This window comes from Micromys minutus (assembly GCF_963924665.1).
Source record: "Micromys minutus genome assembly, chromosome: 3".
In the NCBI taxonomy this organism is placed as follows: domain Eukaryota; kingdom Metazoa; phylum Chordata; class Mammalia; order Rodentia; family Muridae; genus Micromys; species Micromys minutus.
In genome coordinates, this window is record NC_137972.1 from 54,172,365 (window position 1) to 54,195,812 (window position 23,448).

Consider the following 23,448-nt stretch of genomic DNA (forward strand, 5'->3'; position numbering starts at 1 on the left):
CTCATGGTAGGTCTAATGGCAGATCCTAGAGCACCGACATGAGGGGGACTTTGGGACAATGGTCACTCCTTTTACATGAGAAACTGGCTCTCCTATGCACACCATGTCATGCCACCTCACCAGAATCCAAAGGCAGCAGGTTCAAGTGAGAGCAAGGATTTGTCTCAGGCATGTTTTCAGAGTGAGGAAAGCTGAGCAGCTAGAATGCTTTCAGTCTCTTTGCTAGGCCCTATCCGATCCAGGCTCAGCCAGCCATTATAGGGGAGACGGCAGGGAACAGAGACAATTCAGCTGGGCCATCTGACTCCAGAGCAGCCACCAGCCAGTGACAGCTACACAGGCCTAGCTGAACAAGCCAATCACAGGCACAGCTACAGTAAGTGATGTCCAAGTCCTTTGCCTGATGCTTCAATACCTACTGCCCAAACCACATGAACACAAGCTCTAGGTGCTGGCACTGGGCCAGGATGGGGATTCTTTGTCTGTGCTTTATGCATGGAGAAACTGAAGCTGAGAAAAGAGGTCTGGACTTGGGGTGAAGGAAACCACACAAGCTAGACTCTATGCTGTAGGTGGTCCTACAATCATTCATATTTTAATATTAATTCCACTTCCCCAAGAAGGGCTGCCTAGTCATATACTCACGTAGGTGACTTTATCTGAACCTTCCCATTTTAATTAGTAAAACAAAGGTGAGAGCCAGTAATTGGGCAGGGTAAGGGAAGTGGGGAGAGAGGGTCAGAGGGCATAGGGCAGAGGAGGACCAAGAGAAAAGCTCCAAGATGGACCTCAGGAAGGATGAATTAGACCCAGGTGGGCTTAAATGGCATTAAGTAGCTATGAACATTTAAGGATTTTTTAGGTCTTATTTCTCAGATAGAAGAGCAGTTTGTATCTTTGTCTATTTGATGTAATCTTATTGTGTAGAGAGTTTGTGGATTGAGAGTTTGATATATAAACATATATGAAAGGCTATCGGGCCTTAGAGTTGTGTTTGTTGGGATTTGGGGTAAAGAAACACCCCATTATGGAGGCAGTAGGGCAGGTGGAGTAAAACCTCCAGGGAAGGGAGTCATGCAGACAGAGTGAGACCATGAAGGCAGCTAGGACTGAGCGACAAAGTCTGTGCATGAGGCTCCATACTAGAAGTGGCGCCCTCGAAGTGAGACCGTGGGCTGATAGATAAGCCTTTCTATTTTTAATATTTACTGCAACACCACACCATCTGCAGAAAGGGCCTCTCCTACTGCCAGGTCTTTGCCTCTTCCTTCTGCTACGTCCCCTGCCCTTGATGCATCTTGGGCCTCCAGCCTCCAGCACACATGAAGAGAAAGCCAGCATCCTAGGACTTTCCACTGCTGGCCACCTCACTGCTCCTAAAACCATTGTGTGCTCTAGTACAGCCTCTACCCACAGACCTCTTCAGCCACTCCCTCGGGCACACCACAGCTGCCACAGTCAACCTACTCTGCCTCAAAGAGAGCAAGATGTCACCTGGCTCATTAATGGTGTTCAGTACATACTTTGTGGATTGTTGACCAATGCCATGACTGTTAACATTTTCTGGGCAAGTGGTGAGTCTACCCCCAACCCTACTCCAGGACGTGGTGTCACACATCTTGGCCATGATTGTGGCAGGTGGGACTTGCCTTGTACAGGGAGACACCACAGGTATCATTGTCCTCGGCTCCACAGGTTTCACCCTCCTTGGCCCCCATGACCCCGGCCACACAGCTCTTCTCTTTCAAGTAGGAGATGCAGCAGTGCCTCTGGGCTATCCTGTAACAGGGGAATACCTCAGTACCTAATTGGTGGGTCCTTCTCAAGGAAGGTGACAGTCCCCACTTCACAGGAGGGAAATGGAGTCACCTGAGGTCGACAGCAAATAGGGCCAGGATTGGCAGCAAAGCAGGTGCAACCCCCACCAAGCCACAAAGGTTTGATTTGGACCTGGAACCCACTGGCCCCAGAGCTGTAGCTCTGACCTCTGGAGGGTGCTGGCATTCAGCATCCAACTACCAATCCTCAGAAAGTTATAGAGACCCAACCTCAGGAAGGATGGGGTAGATTTGCTGGGGAGAGCAGCTCCTGGGTCCCTGGTCACCAGCCGCCCCTCTCCATCTGAATAATCTGTCAAAGAAGTGGCTGGTGAGCCAGCAAGACATTGGCCATGGGAGGCAGGACTCAGCACTACTTGTGAGGGACATGTACAACAGTCAGCTGTCCAGTGATAGAGTTGTGCTCCATGTGGTAGGGAGCGCCATCTCAAGAGGGATGTTAGTATTTAAAATGTCTGTAAAGCTCAGAACTTAAGGGGTTTGAATAGTGTGCATGGTCTAGTCACTCAGTAACCCCACACAGAAGTGGCAAAAAGGAAACAGAAGGGACAAGGTGCACGTTAGTGCATGCCCTTAGAACCAGCACATCGGAGGCAAAGGCAAGCAGACCTCTGTGAGTTTGAGGCAAGCCTGCTCTACACAGAGTCTTAGATCACCAGGGCTCTGTAGTGATACCCTATCTCAGAACTATAAGAGTAAAAGAAGGAGAAGGGGGAGGGGCAGGAGAAAAGGAGAAGGAGGGAAGAAGAGGAAAAAGGAAAAAGGAGAAAAGAAGAGAAAGAAGAAAAAGGAGAAAAAGAAAATGAAGGAGGAGGAAAAGAAAGAGGAGGAGGGGGAAGAGAAGAAAAGAAGGAAGAAGAAAGGAGGAGAAAGGGGAGAAAGAAGAACAAGGGGAAGGAGAAAGGAGGAGGAGAAAGCAGGGACAAGCATAATAGACATTAGAAAACATGGGTTCTAATTCTGGCCATACTGGTGAGCTGTGCAGCTCTAGGTAAATCACACTGCTTCTCTGAACTTTATGAGTAGGCTAAGAAAGTTGAGAAAGGGGAATAACAGAGGACCAGTCCTAGCAAGAGAAGCAGAACACAGGTGTCTGTGCCACAGCAGAAGCAGCAGAGGAGCGTAGGAACAGTGCGGGGGCGTTCGGGTGGCTGAGCTGAGGGAGGTGGCTGCTGGGAGCTGGGAGCCCGAGCAACCCCAAGGTGATGACGGTCCTTTGAACTTGCTCTAAATGGCACATCATTTACTCACCAAGCTGGCTACAGATCCATGTGACCCTCAAAACCGGTCGGTCTCCCCACATCTGCCTGGCTCACTGAATTCAGTTTTGGTCACTCACACACACAGGGGCCCAGGAAAGGCAAGAGCAGTTCTGCCCACCGCAGACCACTTACCTGCAGGCATCGCTCTGGGCGCCATTCTCGGGGATGTCCTGACACTCATCGTTGTCAACGGCCCACTGCTGGCCTGCTGCACAACACGACTCAACCAGGTCCTTGGTGGAGACTGTGGGTTGCAATGAGAAGCCGTGGCTCGGTTCCAGGGCCACCAAGCACAGTACATAGGCAGGCTTAGTGCAGGAACCTCTTACCCCGATTCCCACTCATCCCTGAACTGCCCTCAGCCCTTTCTTCCCTTATAAGGAAGCATTGAGGTCCTCCAGCAGGGTGGGTGAAGCAATTCGTGTGAGTGTGTGAGTGTGTGCGTGTGTATGTTGTGTTCACTCCAGAGCCCACAGGCCCAGACTGCGCAGGCAACAGCTAATATGTGATTTGTTTAGACCCTTCCCCAACCCCTAGACTGTTTCTGCCGAGACATGTTCCTAAATGAACCGTTGCAGACACAAGAAGCCCTGAGTTGGGTACTTCTGATCTCAGTAGCCAGATGGGCAGGAGACAGAAAAGAGCCTCTGGGGTCTTGTGGGATTCCATTTACAGCCATCTTAAGTTGCTTTTCTCAGATATTTGGTTGTAATAATGAGGTCTATAATAAATAAAAATTAATACTAATTAACAATTATGATAACACAATGACCAAAACCAAGATTGATATATTCAAACAGTGGTTCTTTTTAACATAGTAATAGAAAAATATGACATTTAAAAGAAAAAGCCAGGCACTAGAGAGATGGCTCAGCAGTTAAGAGCACTAATTTTCCTGCCAGAGGTCCTGGGTTCAATTCCCAGCAACCACATGGTGGCTCACAACCATCTGTAATGGGATCTGATGCCCTCTTCTGGTGTGTCTGAAGACTGTATGGTGTACTCATATACATAAAAAATAAATTTAAAAAAAAAGAAAGCCAGAAATAAATAACTCAACAGTAAAGCATGTTGACCAACAAAAAGGAAATCTCTTCCTCCTTCTTCTCCTCCTCCTTCTTTTAAATTTGTGTGTTGCTTTGTTTACATGCATATATACACACTACATGAGTACAGAACTCAAAAAGCCCACAAGGTGGCATCAAATACCTTGGAACTGTAGTTACTGGTAATTGTGAGCTACTTTGTAGACGCTTGGGAATGAACTTGGGTTCTCTGCTAGAGCAGCAAGTGCTTTTAACCACTTTATTTGAAACACACACCGTATATGCATACTTGAGAAGAGGGTCAATGTACTCAAGATGTGAACTCTCCTATATGTGAGATACAACTTTAATCAAAAACCCAATCAGTTTATAGGATTTGTCTAGGTGATTCTCAAATTCACATAAATAGCTAGGCCTGAGGGACACACAGCCTGCCCGCAGAGAGCTGAGCACCCAGGAGCACTCTTACTCCTGAGCCCATGAGTGAGACCTCACTTTCTCTCCACTGACTATCCAGAGAGAGACCGCTAGGAACTCTCTGGGCACAGATATTGAGGTGCTACCTGGGACCAGACACTTCTGGTCTCCATCTGCGCCCAGAGCTAGGGTCATCCCACTGCCATCACGATCCACAGCATGCCCACAGAGAGTTGATCACCCAGGAGCACTCTCACTCCTAAACCCACAGGCCCACAAGCCCACAGGCCCACAGGAGAGACAAGCTTCATTCAGAGACAACAAGATCAGCTAGCATCACAGATAAAAAGATGGCAAGAGGCAAGTGGAAGGACCTAAAGCAACAGAAACCAAGACAACCTGGCAACATCAGAACCCAGTTCTCCCACCACCACAAATAGTGAATATCCAAACACACCAGAAAAACAAGATTTGGACTCAAAAGCATACCTCATGTTGATGAAGTACATGAATAACTAACTCCCTTTAAAAAAAATACAGGTAAACAAGTAGAAGCCCTTAAAGAAGAAACACAAAAATCACTTGAAGAAACACACAACCAAACAGGTGAATAACAAAACCATCCAGGATCTAAAAATGGAAATAGAAACAATAAAAAAAATCACAAAGGAGACAACTCTGGGGATAGAAAACCTAGGAAAGAGATCAGGAGTCATAGATGCAAGCATCACCAATATAATACAAGAGATGGAAGAAAAAAATCTCAGGGGCAGAAGATAACATAGAAAACATTGACACAACAGCCAGAGAAAATGCAAAAAGCAAAAACGTTCCTAAGAAAAAAACATCCAAGAAATCCAGGACACAATTAGAAGGCCAAACCTAAGAATAGTAGGTGTAGAAAAGAGTTCCAACTAAAAGGCCCAGTAAATATCTTCAACAAAATCATAGAAGAAAACTTCCCTAACCTAAGGAAGGAGATGACCATGAACATACAAGAAGCTTGCAGAACTCCAAATAGATTTGACTAGAAAATAAATTTCTCCCATCACATAATAGTCAAAAGGCCAAATGTACAAAACAAAGAAAGAATATTAAAAACAGTAAAGGAAAAGAGCCAAGTAATATATAAAGTCAGACATAAGAATTGCACCAGACTTCTCAACAGAGACTATGAAAGCTAGAAGATCCTGGACAGATGTCATACAGACCCTAAGAGTAAACAAATGTCAGCCCAGGTTACTATATCTAGCAAAACTGTCAATTACCATACATGGAGAAAAGAAGATATTCCATGAAAAAATCAAATTTATACAATATTTGTCCACAAATCCAGGCCTACAAAGGATAATAGATAAAAAACTCAAATGAAAGGAGGGAAACTACACCTTAGGAAAAGCAAGAAGTTAATCTTCCTGCAACAAACCCAAATGAAGATAAGCAAACAAAAATGATTCTACCTCTAACAACAAAAATAACAGGAAACAATACTCACTATTCTTTAACATATCTTAACATAAATGGACTCAGTTCCCCAATAAAAAAACATAGACTATCAGAAAACAGGACCCGGCATTTTGCTGCATACAGAAAACTCATCTCAGTGACAAAGACAGACACTATCTCAGAGTAAAAGGCTGGCAATATTTATTTCCAGACAATGATCCCCAGAAACAAGCTGGTGTGGGCATTCTAATATGGAATAAAATAGATTTTCAACCAAAAGTTATCAAAAAACATAAGGAAGGACACTTTTTAATTCATCAAAGGAAAAAAAAATCTATCAAGATGAACTCTCAATCCTGAACATTTATTCTCCAAATGCAAGGGCACCCACATTCATAAAAGAAACTCTACTAAACCTCAAAGTATATATTGCACAAGACTCAATAATAGTGGGAGACTTCAACACCACATTCTCATCAATGGATCAGATCACGAAAGCAGAATCTGAACAGAGACACAATGAAACTAACAGAAGTTATGAACCAAATGGAATTAACGGACTTCTATAAAACATTTCATCCTAAAACAAAACAAAAAAGTATACCTTCTTCTCAGCACCTCACTGTACCTTCTCCAAAACTGACCCTATAATCGGTCACAAAACGGGCCTCAAAAGATACAAGAAGAATGAAATAATCCCATGCAGCCTATCAGATCACCATGGACTAAGACTGGTCTTCAAAAACAACAAAAACCCCACATACACATGGAAGCTGAACAATGTTCTACTCAATGATAACTTGGTCAAGGAAGAAATAAAGAAAAAAATAAAAGACTTCTCAGAATTTAATGAAAATAAAAGCACAACATACCCAAATGTATGGAATACAATGAAAGCAGTCATAAAAGGAAAATTCAAAGCTCTGAGTGCCTCCAAAAAGAAACTGGAGAAAGCATATACTAGCAGATTGAGAGCACACTTGAAAGGTCTAGAACCAAAAGAAACAAATACACCCAAGAAGAGTAGATGGCAGGAAATAATCAAACTCAAAGCTGAAATCAAAAATAACTATACAAAGAATCAACAAAACCAGGAGTTGGTTCTTTGAGAAAATCAACAAGATAGATAAATCCTTAGGTAGACTAACGAGAGGGCACAGAGACAGTATTCAAATTAACAAAATAAAAAATGAAAAGGGAGATATAACAACAGAAACAGAGAAAATTTTAAAAATCATAAGATCCTACTACAAAAGCCTATACTCAACAAAACTGGAAAATCTGGATAAAATGGACCATTTTCTAGATAAATACTGGGTACTAAAGTTAAATCAGAACCAGATAAATCATCTAAACAGTCCTATAACCCATAAAGAAATAGAAGCAGTCATCAAAAGTCTCCCAACCAAAAAATGCCCAGGACCAGATGGGTTTAGTGTAGGATTTTTTCAGACCTTCATAGAAGACCTAATATCAATATTCTCTAAACTATTTCACAAAATAGAAACATGAGGAACACTACTCAATTTATTCTTTCAGATTATAATTACGCTCACACATAAACCACACAAAGACCCTACAAAGAAAAAGAACTTCAGACCAATTTCTCTCATGAACATCAATGCAAAGCTACTCAATAAAATTATTGCAAACTGATTCTGTAAGCACATCAAAATGATCATTCACCATGATCAAGTAGAGATGCAGGGATGTTTCAATATACAGAAATTCATCAACGTAATCCACTATATGAACAAACTCAAAGGGAAAAAAAACACATGATCATCTTATTAGACGCTGGGAAAGCATTTGACAAAATTTAAGATCTTTTCATGCTAAAAGTCTTGGAAAGATTAGGAATGCAAGGCCCATACCTAAACATAGTAAAAGCAATATACAGCAAACAAGTAGCCAACATCAAACTAAATGGAGAGAAACTTGAAGCAATTCTACTAAAATCAGGGACTAGACAAGGCTGCCCACTTTCTCCCTACTCATTCAATATAGTACTGGAAGTCCTGGCCAGAGCAATTAGACAGCAAAAGGAATCCAAAGGGATACAAACTGGAAACAAAGAAGTCAAAATATCACTATTTGCAGATGATATGATAGTATATTTAAGTGACCCCAAAAATTTCACCAGAAAACTCCTAGAGCTGATAAACAACTTCAGCAAAGTGAGCTGGATATAGAAATAAGTCAAACAAATCAGTAGCCTTCCTCTACTCAAAAGATAAACAGGCTGAAAAAGAAATTAGGGAAATGACACCTTTCACGTTGGTCCCAAATACTATAAAATACTTGGTGTGACTCTAACCAAGCAAGTGAAAGATCTATATGACAAGAACTTCAAGTCTCTGAAGAAAGAAATTGACGAAGATCTCAGAAGATAAAAAGATCTCCCATGCTCATGGATTGACAGGATTAATATAGTAAAAATGGCCATCTTACCAAAAGCAATGTACAGATTCAGTGCAATCCCCATCAAAATTCCAACTCAATTCTTTATAGGCTTAGAAAGAGCAACTTGCAAATTCATTTGGAATAACAAAAAACCCGGGATAGCAAAACGTATTCTCAACAATAAAAGAACTTCTGTAGGAATCACCATTCCTGACCTCAACCTGTATTACAAATCAATTGCAATAAAACCTGCATGGTATTGGTACAGAGACAGGCAGGAATGGAATAGAACTGAAGATCCAGAAATGAATCCACACACCTATGGTCACTTGATCTTTGACAAAGGAGCTAAAAACAGTCAGTGGAAAAAAAAAAAAGCCTCTTCAACTGGCCGTCAGCATGCAGAAGAATGCAAATTGATTCAGTCTTATCTCCTTGTACAAAGCTCAAGTATAAGTGGATCAAAGACCTCCACATAACACCAGATACACTGAAACTAAAAGAACAGAAAGTGGGAAAGAACTTAGAACACATAGGCACAGGGGAACACTTCCTGAACAGAACACATGGCTTATGCTCTAAGATCAAGAACCCACAAATGGGACCTCATAAAATTACAAAGCTTCTGCAAGGCTTTTCTGAAGGGAGGGGAATGGGAGTGGGGAGAAAGGGGATAACATTGGAAATGTAAATACAGAAAATATCCAATTAAAAAAAGTAGCCAGGCCTGGTAGAAACAGCCTGTAATACAGTACTCAGAGGGCCATGCAGCAGGATTGTAGTTCAGGACCAGAATGGGAAACCTCGTGAGATTCTATCTCAAAATGAAGACTTAAAAACAAAGAGGAGCAGAATTATGGTTCTCCAACAGGCTGGGTTCTTCGTCCCTTTTCAGGGATCAAATCTCCTCATAGAAGATCTCCCTGCTACCTGTATACCCCAATCCTATCACGTCACCCACTCAGCCTCTATTTACAAAAATGACTATCTAAAAGTATACAATCCAGGCATACCGGTCTATACGTGTGAAACAAGCACTCTGGAAGCTGAGGAAAGAAGATTACAAATGTGAGTATGGGCTTCACAAAGAGATCCTGTCACCAAAAGGAGGAGGAGGAGGTGTAACGTGGATGTGGCCTGTGGCCGAGATGAAGAGATGCTCGGCTGGTTGAGAACCCGGGCTTTAAGATGTAATGAGCCTTTGGTGGGACATTTTATATCTAAACCCTAACACTTGGTCTTCTTTCTACAGGCTGGAATCTTCCCTCCTTAGGATTTTTCTAAGAGAGCCTTCTGGGATTACCAGATTGCGCCAGATTCTGGGGTCCTGGCCAGGCAATATATGATAGATGCCCTAAGAGATAACAATGACAGCTCCAATGTGCTGAGCACCAGTAACAACCCAGGCACAAGGCCAAACAGACTGTTGTAATTCCCTCTGCCCAGGAGGAAGTGGAGGATTAAAAGCCCAGCCTCACTTTTGCCTCATCCCTTCCCCTCTCCAGGCACAGGCAACTTGATCAGGCCAGTCTGAGAGAGCTCACTGGAACCCAGCATCCAGCAGGCCAAGGTACCGCCTTCCTGTGGACTCAGTGGTTTTCTCTTCTAGTCTCTTGATCTCAGGACAGATTCCAGCCTGCACTTGGTAGATTTCCACTATTCCCTGGCTTCTCCCACCCTAGCTCTCTCACTTTAAAGGCATCTGGGTCTGTGACCTGAGGCTGAAAGGTCAACCAACTTGGAGCTTGAGGGGGACTGGGTCTAATGTGGACCCAACATCCAAGATATGGGAGGCAAGGTCACAATGAGGCATCCCACAACTCCCAAGGTGCTCCTGAGGCATCTCCTGCACTGTCTGCATCCCTCCCTGACCCCAGACACCCCAGCCCCTCTCTCTGGTGATATCTTGACCTCTGACTTCTGGCCTGTGGAGTGAACCCCAAAGCCTTTCATCGTCTTCACACTATGACTTACTGATATGCTCCAGTCTCTGGGCATCCTGTGTCACCTTGCCTTGGTCACTCCTACAGTCCTACCTAACCTGCTCACAGGAATTTGCAATCTACCAGCAGCAGACTTGCTTCAGGCTGCCCCTGGCTTCCCAAAGCTGGGACATTTGCCTCTACTGATCCCTAAGTTGCTTCTTGTGCCAGTGAAGTCCCTCCCTGGCTGTTCTGAGGACATACGTCCCAGGGCCACCTCTGAAGCACACTCAGTCAACCCACCTGTCTCCTCACCTCCACCTCCCCTCCAGTCACTTTCAGAAATCAGATAAGGACTCCACAGTGCAGTGAAATGCTCCTCCCTCCTCCTTCCCCACATGTTTCTCCTCCCCACTTCTCTCTCTCTCTATCTCCCTCCCTCCCTCCCTCCCTCCCTCCCTCTCTCTCTCTCTCTCTCTCTCTCTCAATCTTCCACCTCTCCCCCTTCCTGTCCCCACCTCTGCTCTCACCAAGCCCAACTCCTTTCCCCTTCTCAGGGATCACTTACTCAGAGAGGGTCTCCCCAACTTCTGTGTACTCTAACTCTACCATACCACCTCATTTAGCCTTTGTCACACCACACCAGCCCTGGGTAGCTCTGAGTCATTTGGGAAGCCTTGGAGTTGCATAAGAAGCCATTAGAGGACAACGTTTCACTCCCTGGTGTGATAGTCAAGGTCTACAAAGCAGTTCTTGCCTCTCTTCCTAGTCACTTGGGCCTCTGCTTACTGCTGCCTTTGTTGATGTTGGTCTGTGTTAGAAGCATCCTCCTCTTCCCTGTCTACCTGTGGAATGTCCATCTACCAGGCCTGAAAAAGCCCAACCAATATGGCTTCCCTGCCCCTCCATCTAGCCAGCACCCACCTGCCTCTGGGCAGGACAGTCAGCACTTGCTTCTAGTTACACCACACACACACACACACACACACACACACACACACACACACACACACATACACACCAGTGATATACCTGCCATGTGACACTTATGCCAACACCATCCTTGGAAGGTCCTATGTTCAAACATGGTCTCTAGTGGAAAGCACAGGGCCCAGAGCTGACTAGAACATCACAGATTCTGCTTCTAGGAGGAGTGTTCAGGATCTCAACATCCATCATAGTTCAAAGTTCACACTAGCCCATGATGCCTGTGTGTGCAGTAAAGGGGCCGTCCTTGTCCTTCAGCACACATGCTGTGGTGCATTCACCTTTCTGAATGAACTAAACCATCATAGGAACAGAATCAGTCACGGAGTGGAACACTGGGCCACTGTCCATGGAGTGATGCTCATCCCACCCTTCTTCCTCTGGGTTGACTGGGCCTCTCTGTCCTCCCAAGGATGCTGAGCAGTAACATGGCCTGGCATTGTCCCAGCTCTGAACGACTCTGCTCTGCTCTTCAGGGTCCTGCCAGCCAGACAGTATGGGAGATCCTTGACCTACTCAGTCAAACTTGCACCTCTCACACCCCTGGGTACCAGAGAGATGATAGTGTGAAAAACTTGCCCTGCCACCCGCTGAAAGGGAAGCTGTGCAAATTTATTTTTGCAGAAATTTTGTTACCAGAAAAAAAAAAAAAAAGCAAAAGCAAAAAACAGAAATAGAAGCCCCAGGGCCACCAAAAGGCCCATGCTAGAAATGTCTTACTAGGCATGGTCCCTATCATTCAACAAGTCTTGCCAATGATGGTCATATCCACTGTGTGACATGCTCATATCCCACAATCGTGACATGAGAAAAGACACTGGCCACAGGAGGAGGCTGGAGACTTAGAAATGATAAAGCAGTGAACCCAACACAGACTGCAGATAGCACGAGTTTCCACTGTGATTCTGAGACAGAAAGTGTGGCAGACATGAGGGGTTGGGGCTTAGTGCTCAACAGGGACAGTTTTAGCTTGGGAAGATGGGAAGTCTAGCTCCACTGGGACTGCATTTAATGCTGTCGAGCTGCAGAAGCAATAGCTGTAAAGTTCACGTTGTTTTGTAAAAAAAAATGTATTGCAGTACAATATAAAAAACTGTGAGCTGACAATTCCCCGCCAGGAATCTAATATACTGACACACACCCCCATGAACTAGACAGGAGGGTCCCAGAAGCCTGATGTATTTGTGACAGCAAAAATTCCAGAAATACTTAACGATCCATTATGAGCTAGTGGAGCTGCCCCCAGCCAATCGCACACAGGTGTTAAGGAGCCAGGGGCGGATGTGTGCTTGAAATGAAATCATTCCTGAAGGTATTTCAGTCAGGGTTCAGGAGCTATATAAACTGACATTTCTCTTTTAAAGGATTACATGGATATAGACCAGGTTTGTTTTTTTTTTTTTGTTTTTTTTGGTTTTTTTTTTTTTTTTTTTTAATAGCAGAGACCCAAGACCCAGCAACAGATGGTGTCTTGGGTAGGAACCCAGCCTTCTGTATACAGCAGGCAGGTATTAACCATTCCAGAGCCCTTCCCTTGTAAATAGACTCAGAGATCCGGAGACTGTAGTCTCCTTTGATCACAGAACAAAGAATGTCCCTAACAATCCAGACAGTCACCAAGACCCCTGGACTGCCCCTTTCCCTGAAGTGAAAGCCCAGATGAATTCTGGCTTTGAAAATGCTACAGGGCATTTTCTTTCCTGGCAGGGGGGCAGCAGTAGGGGGTCTCTGCTGAACAAAATGTTTGCTTTGTGACCTCAGCACAAAGCCCAGAGGATGACAAGGCATTGTGGGTTCCACCAGACTTGAGGGACATGAAGGCATTTACAGCAGAGTCCAGGGCGATCCCTTCCGGGCCACCCAGGAGCCTTGAGCATCTTTCTGAGGCCTGTGAGATAGGCAAACCAGCAAGGGTCCTGGCCCCCACTCTGCCTTCTGCCCCGGGTCCATGGGAGGGAACAGATGAGCTGCCTGGATGGGGATCCACCTGAGCCCATCTTGCTTCTCTATGTGTAGGTCTCCAAACACGTGTTCTTTCCAGACAGGTTAGCACACACATGCTGTGAACCTGCCTTCCATCAGGCTCACTTAAACCTAGTCAGTCCTACTATGTGCTGAGCTGAGCCTGAGTCCAGCAGTAACAGCTGAACTGCAGCCTGCACTTATGGCCCCATCCCCAGGTCTCGCAGTAGAGAGTTCTGACACTGCCTGGCCTATTGTATACCATACACACTCACAGGCAAATGAGAACCAAAAGGGTCAGCTACAAAGAAAGGTACTTGCTGACACTGTTCTCAGAAATGTGACTTAAGACCAAAAAGAGATGTTGCTGTACACTGGAGCCAAGGCTGAAAGGTGTCAGTAATGGAGGGGAACCCAGCTGCCATGCACACACACGTAAACTTGGTGCATGTAAACTTTGGGGTGATGGGAAACATCAATCAATGTCACAAACCCTCCACCTAAGTATGTAATTAATACGTAGGGACTCCTCTTGCTTCCCAAAGAATCAGCGGCATGCTGCCAGCAGCATAGTCCCCAACTATCCATCGGCATCAGAGCAGATCAGCAAGCTATGACTCGCCCCTACAGCAGAATGCTACTGAGACTTTCCCATTGCCATCGCAACAGGGGCTGCAATTAACTGCTCCATACAGGAACACGGATAGCACCCACAGTGTTTCCTTCCTCCAAAAGAGTAGAGCGTAAATCATTCCCACTCTACAAAATAAACTCAAGAATAGGCAAGGGCATTGGCAGGTCAGAACAATGACTTTAGTGGGGCCAGGACAGAGTAAGAACTGGCAAGGTAGAGGCCACACCTGGGACACTGGTTTCTAGCTGCCGGGCAGAGTACAGCTGGATCTCCCTGAGCTGTCCACCAAGACCTGCTGTCTGCAAATCTAGTTCCATGGGACATTTGCTGAGGCCCTTCTAAATCTGAGAGTAGTGTGTGTGTGTTCAGGGGAGTTTCAGAACAAACCCAAGGGTTGTAACCACCAAGGGAAACCAAACACTGGCTAATCACCTTGATTAGATATCACCTTTATAAAACAAGCTTTACAGCCCACCTGGGGAACAATTAGAGAAAGCACTAGGGAATTACCTGGGTTAGACAGAGTATGTTTTTTAGAGTTTTAAGATACAGGGCCAAGACTGGTGATGTTTCCAGCATGCGCATACCATAGGCTGGTCTTCCTATCCACTGACTCTGCAGCTAGGGACTCAACCAGCTCAATATAGGAAAACATTTTTAAAGGACCTGTGTCTGTGTTGAGCAAAGGCACACAAACACCCTTGTGGTTGTTCCCTCAGACGGAGTACAGAAGAGTAGCTAATTAACACATTGTATTCACCCTGTCTCATAATGACCAGTGATCTGCAGGTGTTTGAAGTAGGATTCACGATGGTTCTGTGCACGGGTTTTACATAAGAGACATAAGCATCCTCCAGCTTTGTTGGGGGATGTTCTTGGAATCAACTCCTGAAGATACTGAGTGGTGAGTCTCTGTAAGTGTGTGTCTTCGTCAGGGTTTCTATTGCTGCAGTGAACACTGAGACCAAAAGCAAGTTGGGAAGGAAAGGATTTGTTTAGCTTATACTTCCACATCACGGATCATGGCCGGAACCTGGAAGCAGCAGCTGATGCAGAGGTCATGGAAGAACGCTGCTTATTCCCCATGGTTTGCTCAGCCTGCTTTCTTATAGAACCTAAGACCACCAGCCTAGGAATGGTACCACCCACAATGGGCAGGGCCTTCCCCCAACAATACTGACAAAGAAAACACCCAACAGCTGGATCTTATGGAATAATTTTTCCCAACTGAGACTCCCTCCTCTCTAATGACTCTAGCTTGTGTCAAGTTGACACAAACTTAGCCAGAATGGTGACTCTGTCTCTTTCTGTCTCTCTGTCTCTGTCTGCTCTCTCTCTCTCTCTCTCTCTCTCTCTGTCTTCTCTCTCTCTCTCTCTCTCTATCTCTATCTCTCTCTCTATCTGTGTGTGTGTGTGTGTCTGTGTGTGTGTGTGTGTGTGTGTGTGTGTGTGGTGGGTGATGCTATCTTCTATGTATGACAACACTATTACTACCTTGAAATCAAAGCTGCAGTGATTTTACATGCAATGCACTCTGAAGGGTGGGCCTCCTAACATTCCTTTATGGAAGTAAGGCATGAGCCTTGCCCATTCCCCAAGGATGTACCAGCAGTTAACATTTGCTGCTGGGACACACACTCTATTAAGTTCTTGTAACCCCATCTAAACTCAAAGTTGACTTGGATGGAATCATTTGGTCTGTTGTGGTCTTAACTTGGCATGAACATTTATTTGTTCATCCCTCCCCACCAGGAAATGTTAACACAAATGTAAGTATATGTGTACCCATGTGTCTCCATGAGTATCAAATGAGTCTGCCCCGGATGGTAACAGCTCTAGCTGCCCACCATGTGTTACGTAAGAGAAAGCTTCATCCCATAGTCAAGAGCACATGGCCAGTGACCTAAAGACACCCCTCTAGGCTCCACTTCCTAAATGTTCCACCTCTCACAGCACTGAACTGAGACCATGCCTCTCCATGTGAGGCTCTGCATCAGTCTAGATCCAAACTGTCGCGTGCCCCAGATTCAAACTCACACTGGTCACATGGCCTCTCTCTAGGCACCCACACCTCATACTGTGAGCAGACAGCACACAACCAAAGGCTATGTAGATTGGGAAGTGTGCTGCTATGCCCATACCTGGGAAGTGTCACAAGTGGGTCCCTTATCCCTTGCCAACTGTGCCTACTTGACCATCCTCCCCAAAGCCTGCTGCCCTCTCCCCTTTCTTCCAAGCCTTTGACCCTGTTCATTCCTGTTCACTGCTCAGCAGGGAGGTGGCCTGGAGGGACCAAGCCTGGAATGTCCGTGGCATGCTGACCTGACTGCTTCTGTTCTTCAAGCCAGAGCTGATACTCTAGTGAACTGCCACCAGTCCCTGAACTACAGGATCCTATGGGTCCCCTCAGATCAATCAGGCCCCTTCATGAAACTGCTACCCAAGGGCTTTTTTGCTTAGCTGGAAAGGGTCCTCACAGGGAAGGGAGCACTGGACAAGAGTCAGGACTACTGGTTCCACCTCAGAGCTTGCTGGCAAGTTCCTTACTTATCCCTGGCCTCTTCAGAGTCCTGGTTGTGTGACTGGGGATGGGAAGGAGTAAGGAAGTCAACACTCACAGCAGCAAGCCTGGGCCCATTACACACTTTCTTGGTGCTTTAAACTGTTTGAATGAACTGCCAATGTTTACTTGTTGGGAGCTTCCAAATGAAATCCCAGATCCCAGGCTCCTGAGGAAAACCCAGAGCAATCATGCTCAGCTTTTCTAGCCCAAGAAGCTACAGAGCCTGCAGCTTCCATACGATGAGACCTGACTCCCACAGCGCAGTATCTCTACTGCCTCCTGGTCAGGAGCCTCCCTAAAGTCTGCAGGCTCCAGCCCTGAGCCACAGCTGATACCATCCAAGCAGAGCAAGCCTCCACCTCTGCTCCCTACTGACCCCCGGGCACGCCACATGATGTGAGTGAGTGGAGAAGACGAGGGGAAAGCAAACCAGAGACACACGTGCAGCTCAGCGGCTCTCTAGACATGAGCAGAGAGTCGAACTCAGTGCTCGGCTTTCCACACTCGTACACAAACATCCCAGAGAATCTGGACACTCTTACACTGCTTACTGTAAAGTTGCCCAGGCCAGGGGTTAGAGAAGAGGCCACAGCCTGCCAGCTATGACCCAGCCCTGCTCTGCCCGATGCTGCCAGTACCCTGTAATAGTTCCAGCGCCTCTATTTGGACACATTTGCTTGCACAGTGTATCTGAGCACCCAGAAAGATGGCGTACAGAGTGAGGAAGTGCGGGGGCAAAAGGTCAAGTGGGTAGTTAGCACATTTCTCTGCTTCGTTGGCCTTGGGACCTTAGCCAGTTCACTTAAGCTCACTAGGTCTCAGTCACCCATTTATATAATGGGTATAAAGACAGTAAGCCTTTAGGAGAATGCCTCCTAAAATGAATGGGTCTCTAAATAGCCACTGTTGAATCCAGTAATGGAGACAAATCTACCCACCTGCCCTTGCTAATGGAATGTCACCTCGCAGCCAGGCAACACTGGAGGCTGGGCATCTGCACACAGTTGCCAAAGTGATGTCAGGGGAGTACAGTGAAAGACAGGCAGGGAAGAACACTCAGCTGGAAGGGGAATATAGAACAGGCAGGGAGGAGCACTAATCTAAAGATGGAGCACAGAATAAGAGGGTCAGGCAGGGAGGAGCACTCAGCTGCACATCTGGAAACAGCTGGAATGACAAACACATGGGTAGGGCAGGAAGTGTTCAGATAAACACAAGGCACAACCCCAGCAGGCCCAGCCCTTAGGTCTGTAGCCAGAGAAACGGGCTTCTGACCAGCAGAAACAGACACAGATCCATTCAAACAAAAGCACAAATCCATCCTCCTTGTACTCCCAGAGTATAGCAACCCCACTGCAGGGAACACACCACAGAGCTCTGGGCAGCCATTCTGAGCCGGTCATTGTATTAGTAGTCCGAACAGGACTTCCTACATCTTCCAGATACAGAACTGAGGATCAAAGAGAGTGAATCCCTTGCCTGAGGTCTTACAGCCAGTAGGAGCAGGGTCCATGCTCTGAGAGTCAAACTGGGCTCTTTCCCAATGTAATGCAGCATCAAACTGGGAAGCATTGTGTGGTCAGGGGGTGAGGGCCCCCCTGCAGAGTTAATCAATGCTGCCTTCCCAAGGCAGATGAAGGAGGCAGTGAAGCCACTATAAACCTCTTTTACAGAGCAGCCAAGTGATTTACCTGAAGGTTATACAGTCTCCAAGCTGGGGAGACTCTCAGTAGGACCAGAGTGCAAGAGCTCAGCACATACTCTGCCCTTGTGGGGCTCATGAGGAAAACGCTTTTGTTGTGGGGAGAAAATATGATGGGGGCCCCTGAAGCCCCTGCACAGGGCTGAGGGCTGACAGGTCTAGGGAGAGTCCACCCAATCTCTCACCACTGCTCAGCCCTCAGGGTCTGTGAGGACGCTGAAGCACGTCTCAGCCTCCTGACAGGGCTGGCTACTGGAGAGCATCAAAAGCAACAAAAGTTGCTGGTGCTGAGTCTTCACAAAAGGACAGAGGTGGGTTAGGATAGCCTGGAGCAAACCAATCAAGCATGAGAAACCTCAGAACACAGATGAGTCAATGTGGGTCAAAGACAAGGCAACAGGGACCAAGGACAGGACAATAGAGCAGAGATGGAAGCAGAGCAGAGACAAGACCATATAGATTGGAGCCAACACCGGGTGGGGCAGGCAGAGAGGGCATCTGTGAAGAACACCAAAAGAACCAGCAGTGCTATGGCTTGGGAGAGTGGCAGTGAGGCAACCCCACAGCCCTGGGGGTGGCACATGACCTGGAAACCCTGGTAGAGAGGTTTCTGAGTATTCTAGACCATCTGGAATCCACACTTCTGATGGGCTGAAGGGAGCTGAGTAGCCGCCAGAAACTGTGAACACTGGGACATGGCATCTACCATGATGGAAATATCTTGGAATTAGATTAATTTTTTTTTTTTTTTTACAAAACTGGGAAAATATTAAAAGCCACTGTACTATGCCTTCAAATGCAGGGGACTTTATGGTTGTAAATATGATCTCAATAAATTTTCTTTTAAAGAAAGACATTAAAGAAAAAGAGAATTTAGAGAAACCTGGTCCTGGTGGAGTGACAGCCCTGGGAGACACCATGGGGACATCCCACTTATAGAAGTGACAGAAAATTTAGAGACCCTTTGATTCCCATGGCCTTGCTCTCTGGGGCATGGTGGAGCGCAGCAACCTGACATAACCTAGAGTCACCTGGGAAGAGGGAATTTCAGCTGATCAGATTGGCCTGAGGCCATGTCTCAGAGAGATTGTCTTGATTGGTGATTGATGTGGAAGGGCTTAGCCCACTGTGGGCAACACCATCCCTAGGCAGGTGGGTCTGGACTACATAAGAAAGCTACCTGAGCACGTGTCCAAGTTTGACAACAGACAGTGCTCCTTTGCGGTTTTTACATATGTTCCTGCCATGATTTCCTACAATGAGGTATTGTGATCAGAAGTATAAGCCAAATCAACTCTTCACTCCCCAAGGTGTTCTTGATCTTGGTGTTTACCACAGAGAGCAAATAGGATAATACCTATAATCTCTGAACTTGGGAAACTGAGGCAGAAGAATGGCAAAGTTTGGTAGAGAAGCTGACAGGTAGACCAATGAGGGCAAGATAGCAGGTCGGCAAAACAGGGCTGGAGCACCAAGATCCTACTGCACAGTTGTCCCTCGGGATCCTAAGGGCACTCAATCCAGGAAGCCCCAGCAACGCCCACACATAGCAGATGCTCCAGTCCCAAACGTGGGCCCACCTGGCCTCTACACAGCCATTGTATGCTCTAAATCATCTCTAGACCACAGTTACATACAACTATGTGGGGTGAACATGTCACACTGTTGTTTAGGACATAACTATATGATCCATACAGTTCCAATTCTTTTCTCAAATGTCTTGTATCCAAAATCAGTGGAACTACAGACCATGAGGTTCTCCGTGTCTCCAGGGCTTGGACAGGAAGCTCAGCACCCTCACTGCAGCTGGTAAGCTCCAGTCCGGGCTTGCTGAGAACAGGAGAGGCAACAGAAGCTGAAGAAGCCCCAGACTGCTTACAGCACACACACACATACACATATACACATGCATACACATACATATATATACACACACATACATATACATACACATACACACACATATACACATACACACATACATACACATACACACATACATACACACACATACACACATACATACACACATGCACACATACATACATACACACATACACACATACACACACATATATATACATGTACACATACATACACATACATACATACATACACATACATACACATACATACACACACACATGCACACATACATACATACATACATACATACATACACACATACACACACACCAGCAGCCCTGGTACTTCCAATGCCCAGGCCCTGTGAGCTGGCAGTAGAAAGGGCAGAAATGATCAGTGCCCCCAAGTTCCTGCAGGGGACAACTTGTACACAGCCTTACCCTTGTGACCTGAGATGACACTTCACAGGTTTTCACCCCTATGAGCTAAGACCCTCAAACCTTTTTGGTAAGCAGAAGGTTGAGGATTGGACAGGGTCTTGCACACCCCAGACAGGGCTCTGCTGCTAAGCTGCACACTGTATTCTTTTATTGTCAGCTTCTGCTTTTGAGTCAGGGTCTTAATACACTGCACTGGTTGGCCCTGGTCTTGCAGTCCCACTGTCCCATCCTCCCACTTAGCAGATTTTAGCTTTGCACCACTGGACCTGGATCTGGACCCAGATCTGCATTCTAGGGTAGGCGTGTGCCCTGGGTTCAGCTCCTACCCCTCCCCCAACAATTCTTCCTCATATCAGCCACAGGATCTCCTCTTAACCAAATTTCATTTCAACTGGCTGCAGGGGTTTTATAGAGACACTGCCCATGCCTGCAGCCCCTCCTCCCACAGCCCCACCCCTCCCTCCACAGCCACAACACTAACAGGGGCCACTCTCTTCTCTAGAAAGACTCCCTGTCCACAAGAGAAGTCAGAGCCCCCCAGATGGGCACAAGGCACTGCAGCCTCATCCCCAGCCTCTCCTCACTGAAGTCTTTACACCAATGATTACTGAGCCTGGGACAGCAATCAGACCTCCCAGGGCTCTCCCAGGGAACAGATGTAGATTTTGCTCAGCACATTTTATTCAGCATCTCAGAAGCTGGGTCACAGGACAGAGCAATACAGACTTCAAGATGACCCTGATTCTGCCATTTCCTGTCACCATGTTGCACAGGCCAGAAGGCAGAGTTCTCAGGAACCCTCTTGGCTTTGATGGGGATGAAAGTGCCCGGAAGATGGTGCCTATGGCAGAGAGAAGCTGGCACCTGATCTCAAGCACCAGTGTTTATAGATACCTGCCCTGCAGAGTGAGGACCCCAAGGAAGGGGATCCTTCCTGCTTGGCTTTCTGATAGCATCCTCAACAGTCAGGGCTGCTTCCTGCTGTTTCCATGACTCCCTCTGCTATACCAGCATAGCAGAGACAGGACCCTCCCAAAGTCTCTTGAACGACAGCAGAAACAGACGTCAGAGCACTTTTCCATGGCCCAGAGAGGCAAGCATATGGCTTCCATTTAGGCCACATCTGGACATGCTCAGAGGCAGGGACAGCCCAGCTGAGGCAGTGGGGATCCCTGGTACAATTCTGACTCCCAGGCAGGGTCCCCGCCCCAGTTGGGCCTGGATGATGGGTGGAAACCACCTTCAGGCCCCAGGGCTGCCATGGCAACTGGGCTGGGGTCATTTCCGGACTGCCTCTCAGTAAACCCAGAGAGTCCTGTAGGGCAAAACTGTCTCTCCAGCCCCTCCCCCACCCATGGCCCCCAAGCTCCTCTCTGAGAGCAGCCTTAAGACCCTAAGTTCCAGACTCCACTTTGCTCAAAGGCTTGGCAGGCCATCAAGAAGCCCACCAGCATAAAGCCTGCTGTCACCCACCCGTACCAGCTGCAGGCCCTGCTGGCTGCACCTTTATCCTATCTGAGGTGGCCTTGTTCTCTAGCTCAGTCCCTGGCATAGCCAGGGCCCCACAAACGCCTGATTCAGGAGAGCTGTGGCTGAAGAACAGATGGAAATCAAATCAGTGCCATATCTCGTAATCCTCGGTGAGCACTCAGCTCATGCCAACCTCAGCCACAAATGAGCTCACTGCAGCCTCAAAACAACCTCAAAGCAGGGCATCTTTGCTGTCTGCAGGTGGAGAAACTGAGGTATAAAGGGCCAAGCCATTGCCCATGGTCATGGAATCAGCACATGATGAGCTCAACCAAATGCTAAGCGAGAGGACAGTGGCTGAGAACCCTCTCCAGCAGAGGTTGCAATGCTGCCTGGCCCTGCTCACTAGTCTTTCTGGCCTTTGCACAAGCTGGGTCCCTGCTAGCCTGGCCCTGCAGTTAATAAAGGTACTCCAGGCCTAGCTTCCACCATCAACATAGCCCAAGCACAGCTGAGAAAGCCAGGCACAAAGATCTCCCAGGTGAGCAAGACTGGTCCCAGGTCCCACAGATCCACTGGCAGCAAGCTCCTGGGGAGCCCAGGGCTGTTTCTATTCTGGAAAACCAGAGGCTACTGAAGAACAACTAGAGCCCCGGCCCCAGTCAGTTGCAGGCCCCCCTATAGCCACACTCACCAGCAGTGGGCAGGGAGTCACAGGATGCAGCCTGGAAGCAGAGGTAAGGATGTGTGAGGACCATAAGAGCCAACTGGTGTGAAGAAGATTAAGGAAGAGGAGGTGGATGGGGTCTCCCACAAGTTCCATCATCCACCATCCAACATTTATAGAGCACCAACTGTGTGCGAGTAATGCTGGAGCCCTTGGGCTCGGCACAAAATCTGGCATGTGTGATGCTAAACACCAGAAAACAATAACGAAGGAGCCAAGTAATTCAGTCTAACATAAGCTGTGACTGAGAGAGATCAAAGCTGCAAGAAGAAAGGAAGGCCTCGGGGTGACCTGGCACAGAGCAAAGCGCCAAGCCACCCAGACACCTCCAAGAGCATCTCAGGTAAAAACTGTGGCAAATGCAAAGGCTCCTGGGCCAGAACCCGTGCCTGGGCTGACTGGGAGCATGAGGGGTCGGGAGAGGAGGTGAAGAGGCCACTGGGCAGATGAGAAGGACTTGTGGTCACCACAAGGACCTTAGCTTCTACTTTGTATATAGAGCAAGCCACTGAAGCAGCACTGAGAAGAGAGGGCTCATGTATTAGCAAGACTCCTGCTAGAAGGAGCAGCAGAGTTAGAGCCACAACAGAACGTGTCCCCTCGGCCACCAGCCCACAGCTGGGCCTCTGTAGGAGGGCCTTCATAGGCAGTTGACCATTACGATCTGCAGGGCCCTGTGATAGCTGCTAAGACACACGTGAACTCCAATAGGCAGGGTTGTGCTCTATTCTGATGAAGAACCTTTTGTGCCTTCAGTAAGAGC

General features: G+C 47.0%; 1 protein-coding gene across 2 annotated transcripts in view; it reads right to left on the reverse strand.

Moving 5' to 3' along the window:
- Positions 1–23,448, reverse strand: part of FBLN2 (fibulin 2) — a 61,861-nt gene that overhangs the window by 18,554 nt on the left and 19,859 nt on the right. For both annotated transcript variants that reach the window (XM_080914991.1, XM_080914990.1), the window contains exons 3-4: positions 3,233–3,344; positions 1,650–1,779 (exon numbers count right to left, since the gene is read on the reverse strand). In XM_080914991.1, the coding sequence (XP_080771117.1) occupies positions 1,650–1,779; positions 3,233–3,344 (242 nt within the window). The remainder of the gene's footprint in view (positions 1–1,649; positions 1,780–3,232; positions 3,345–23,448) is intronic.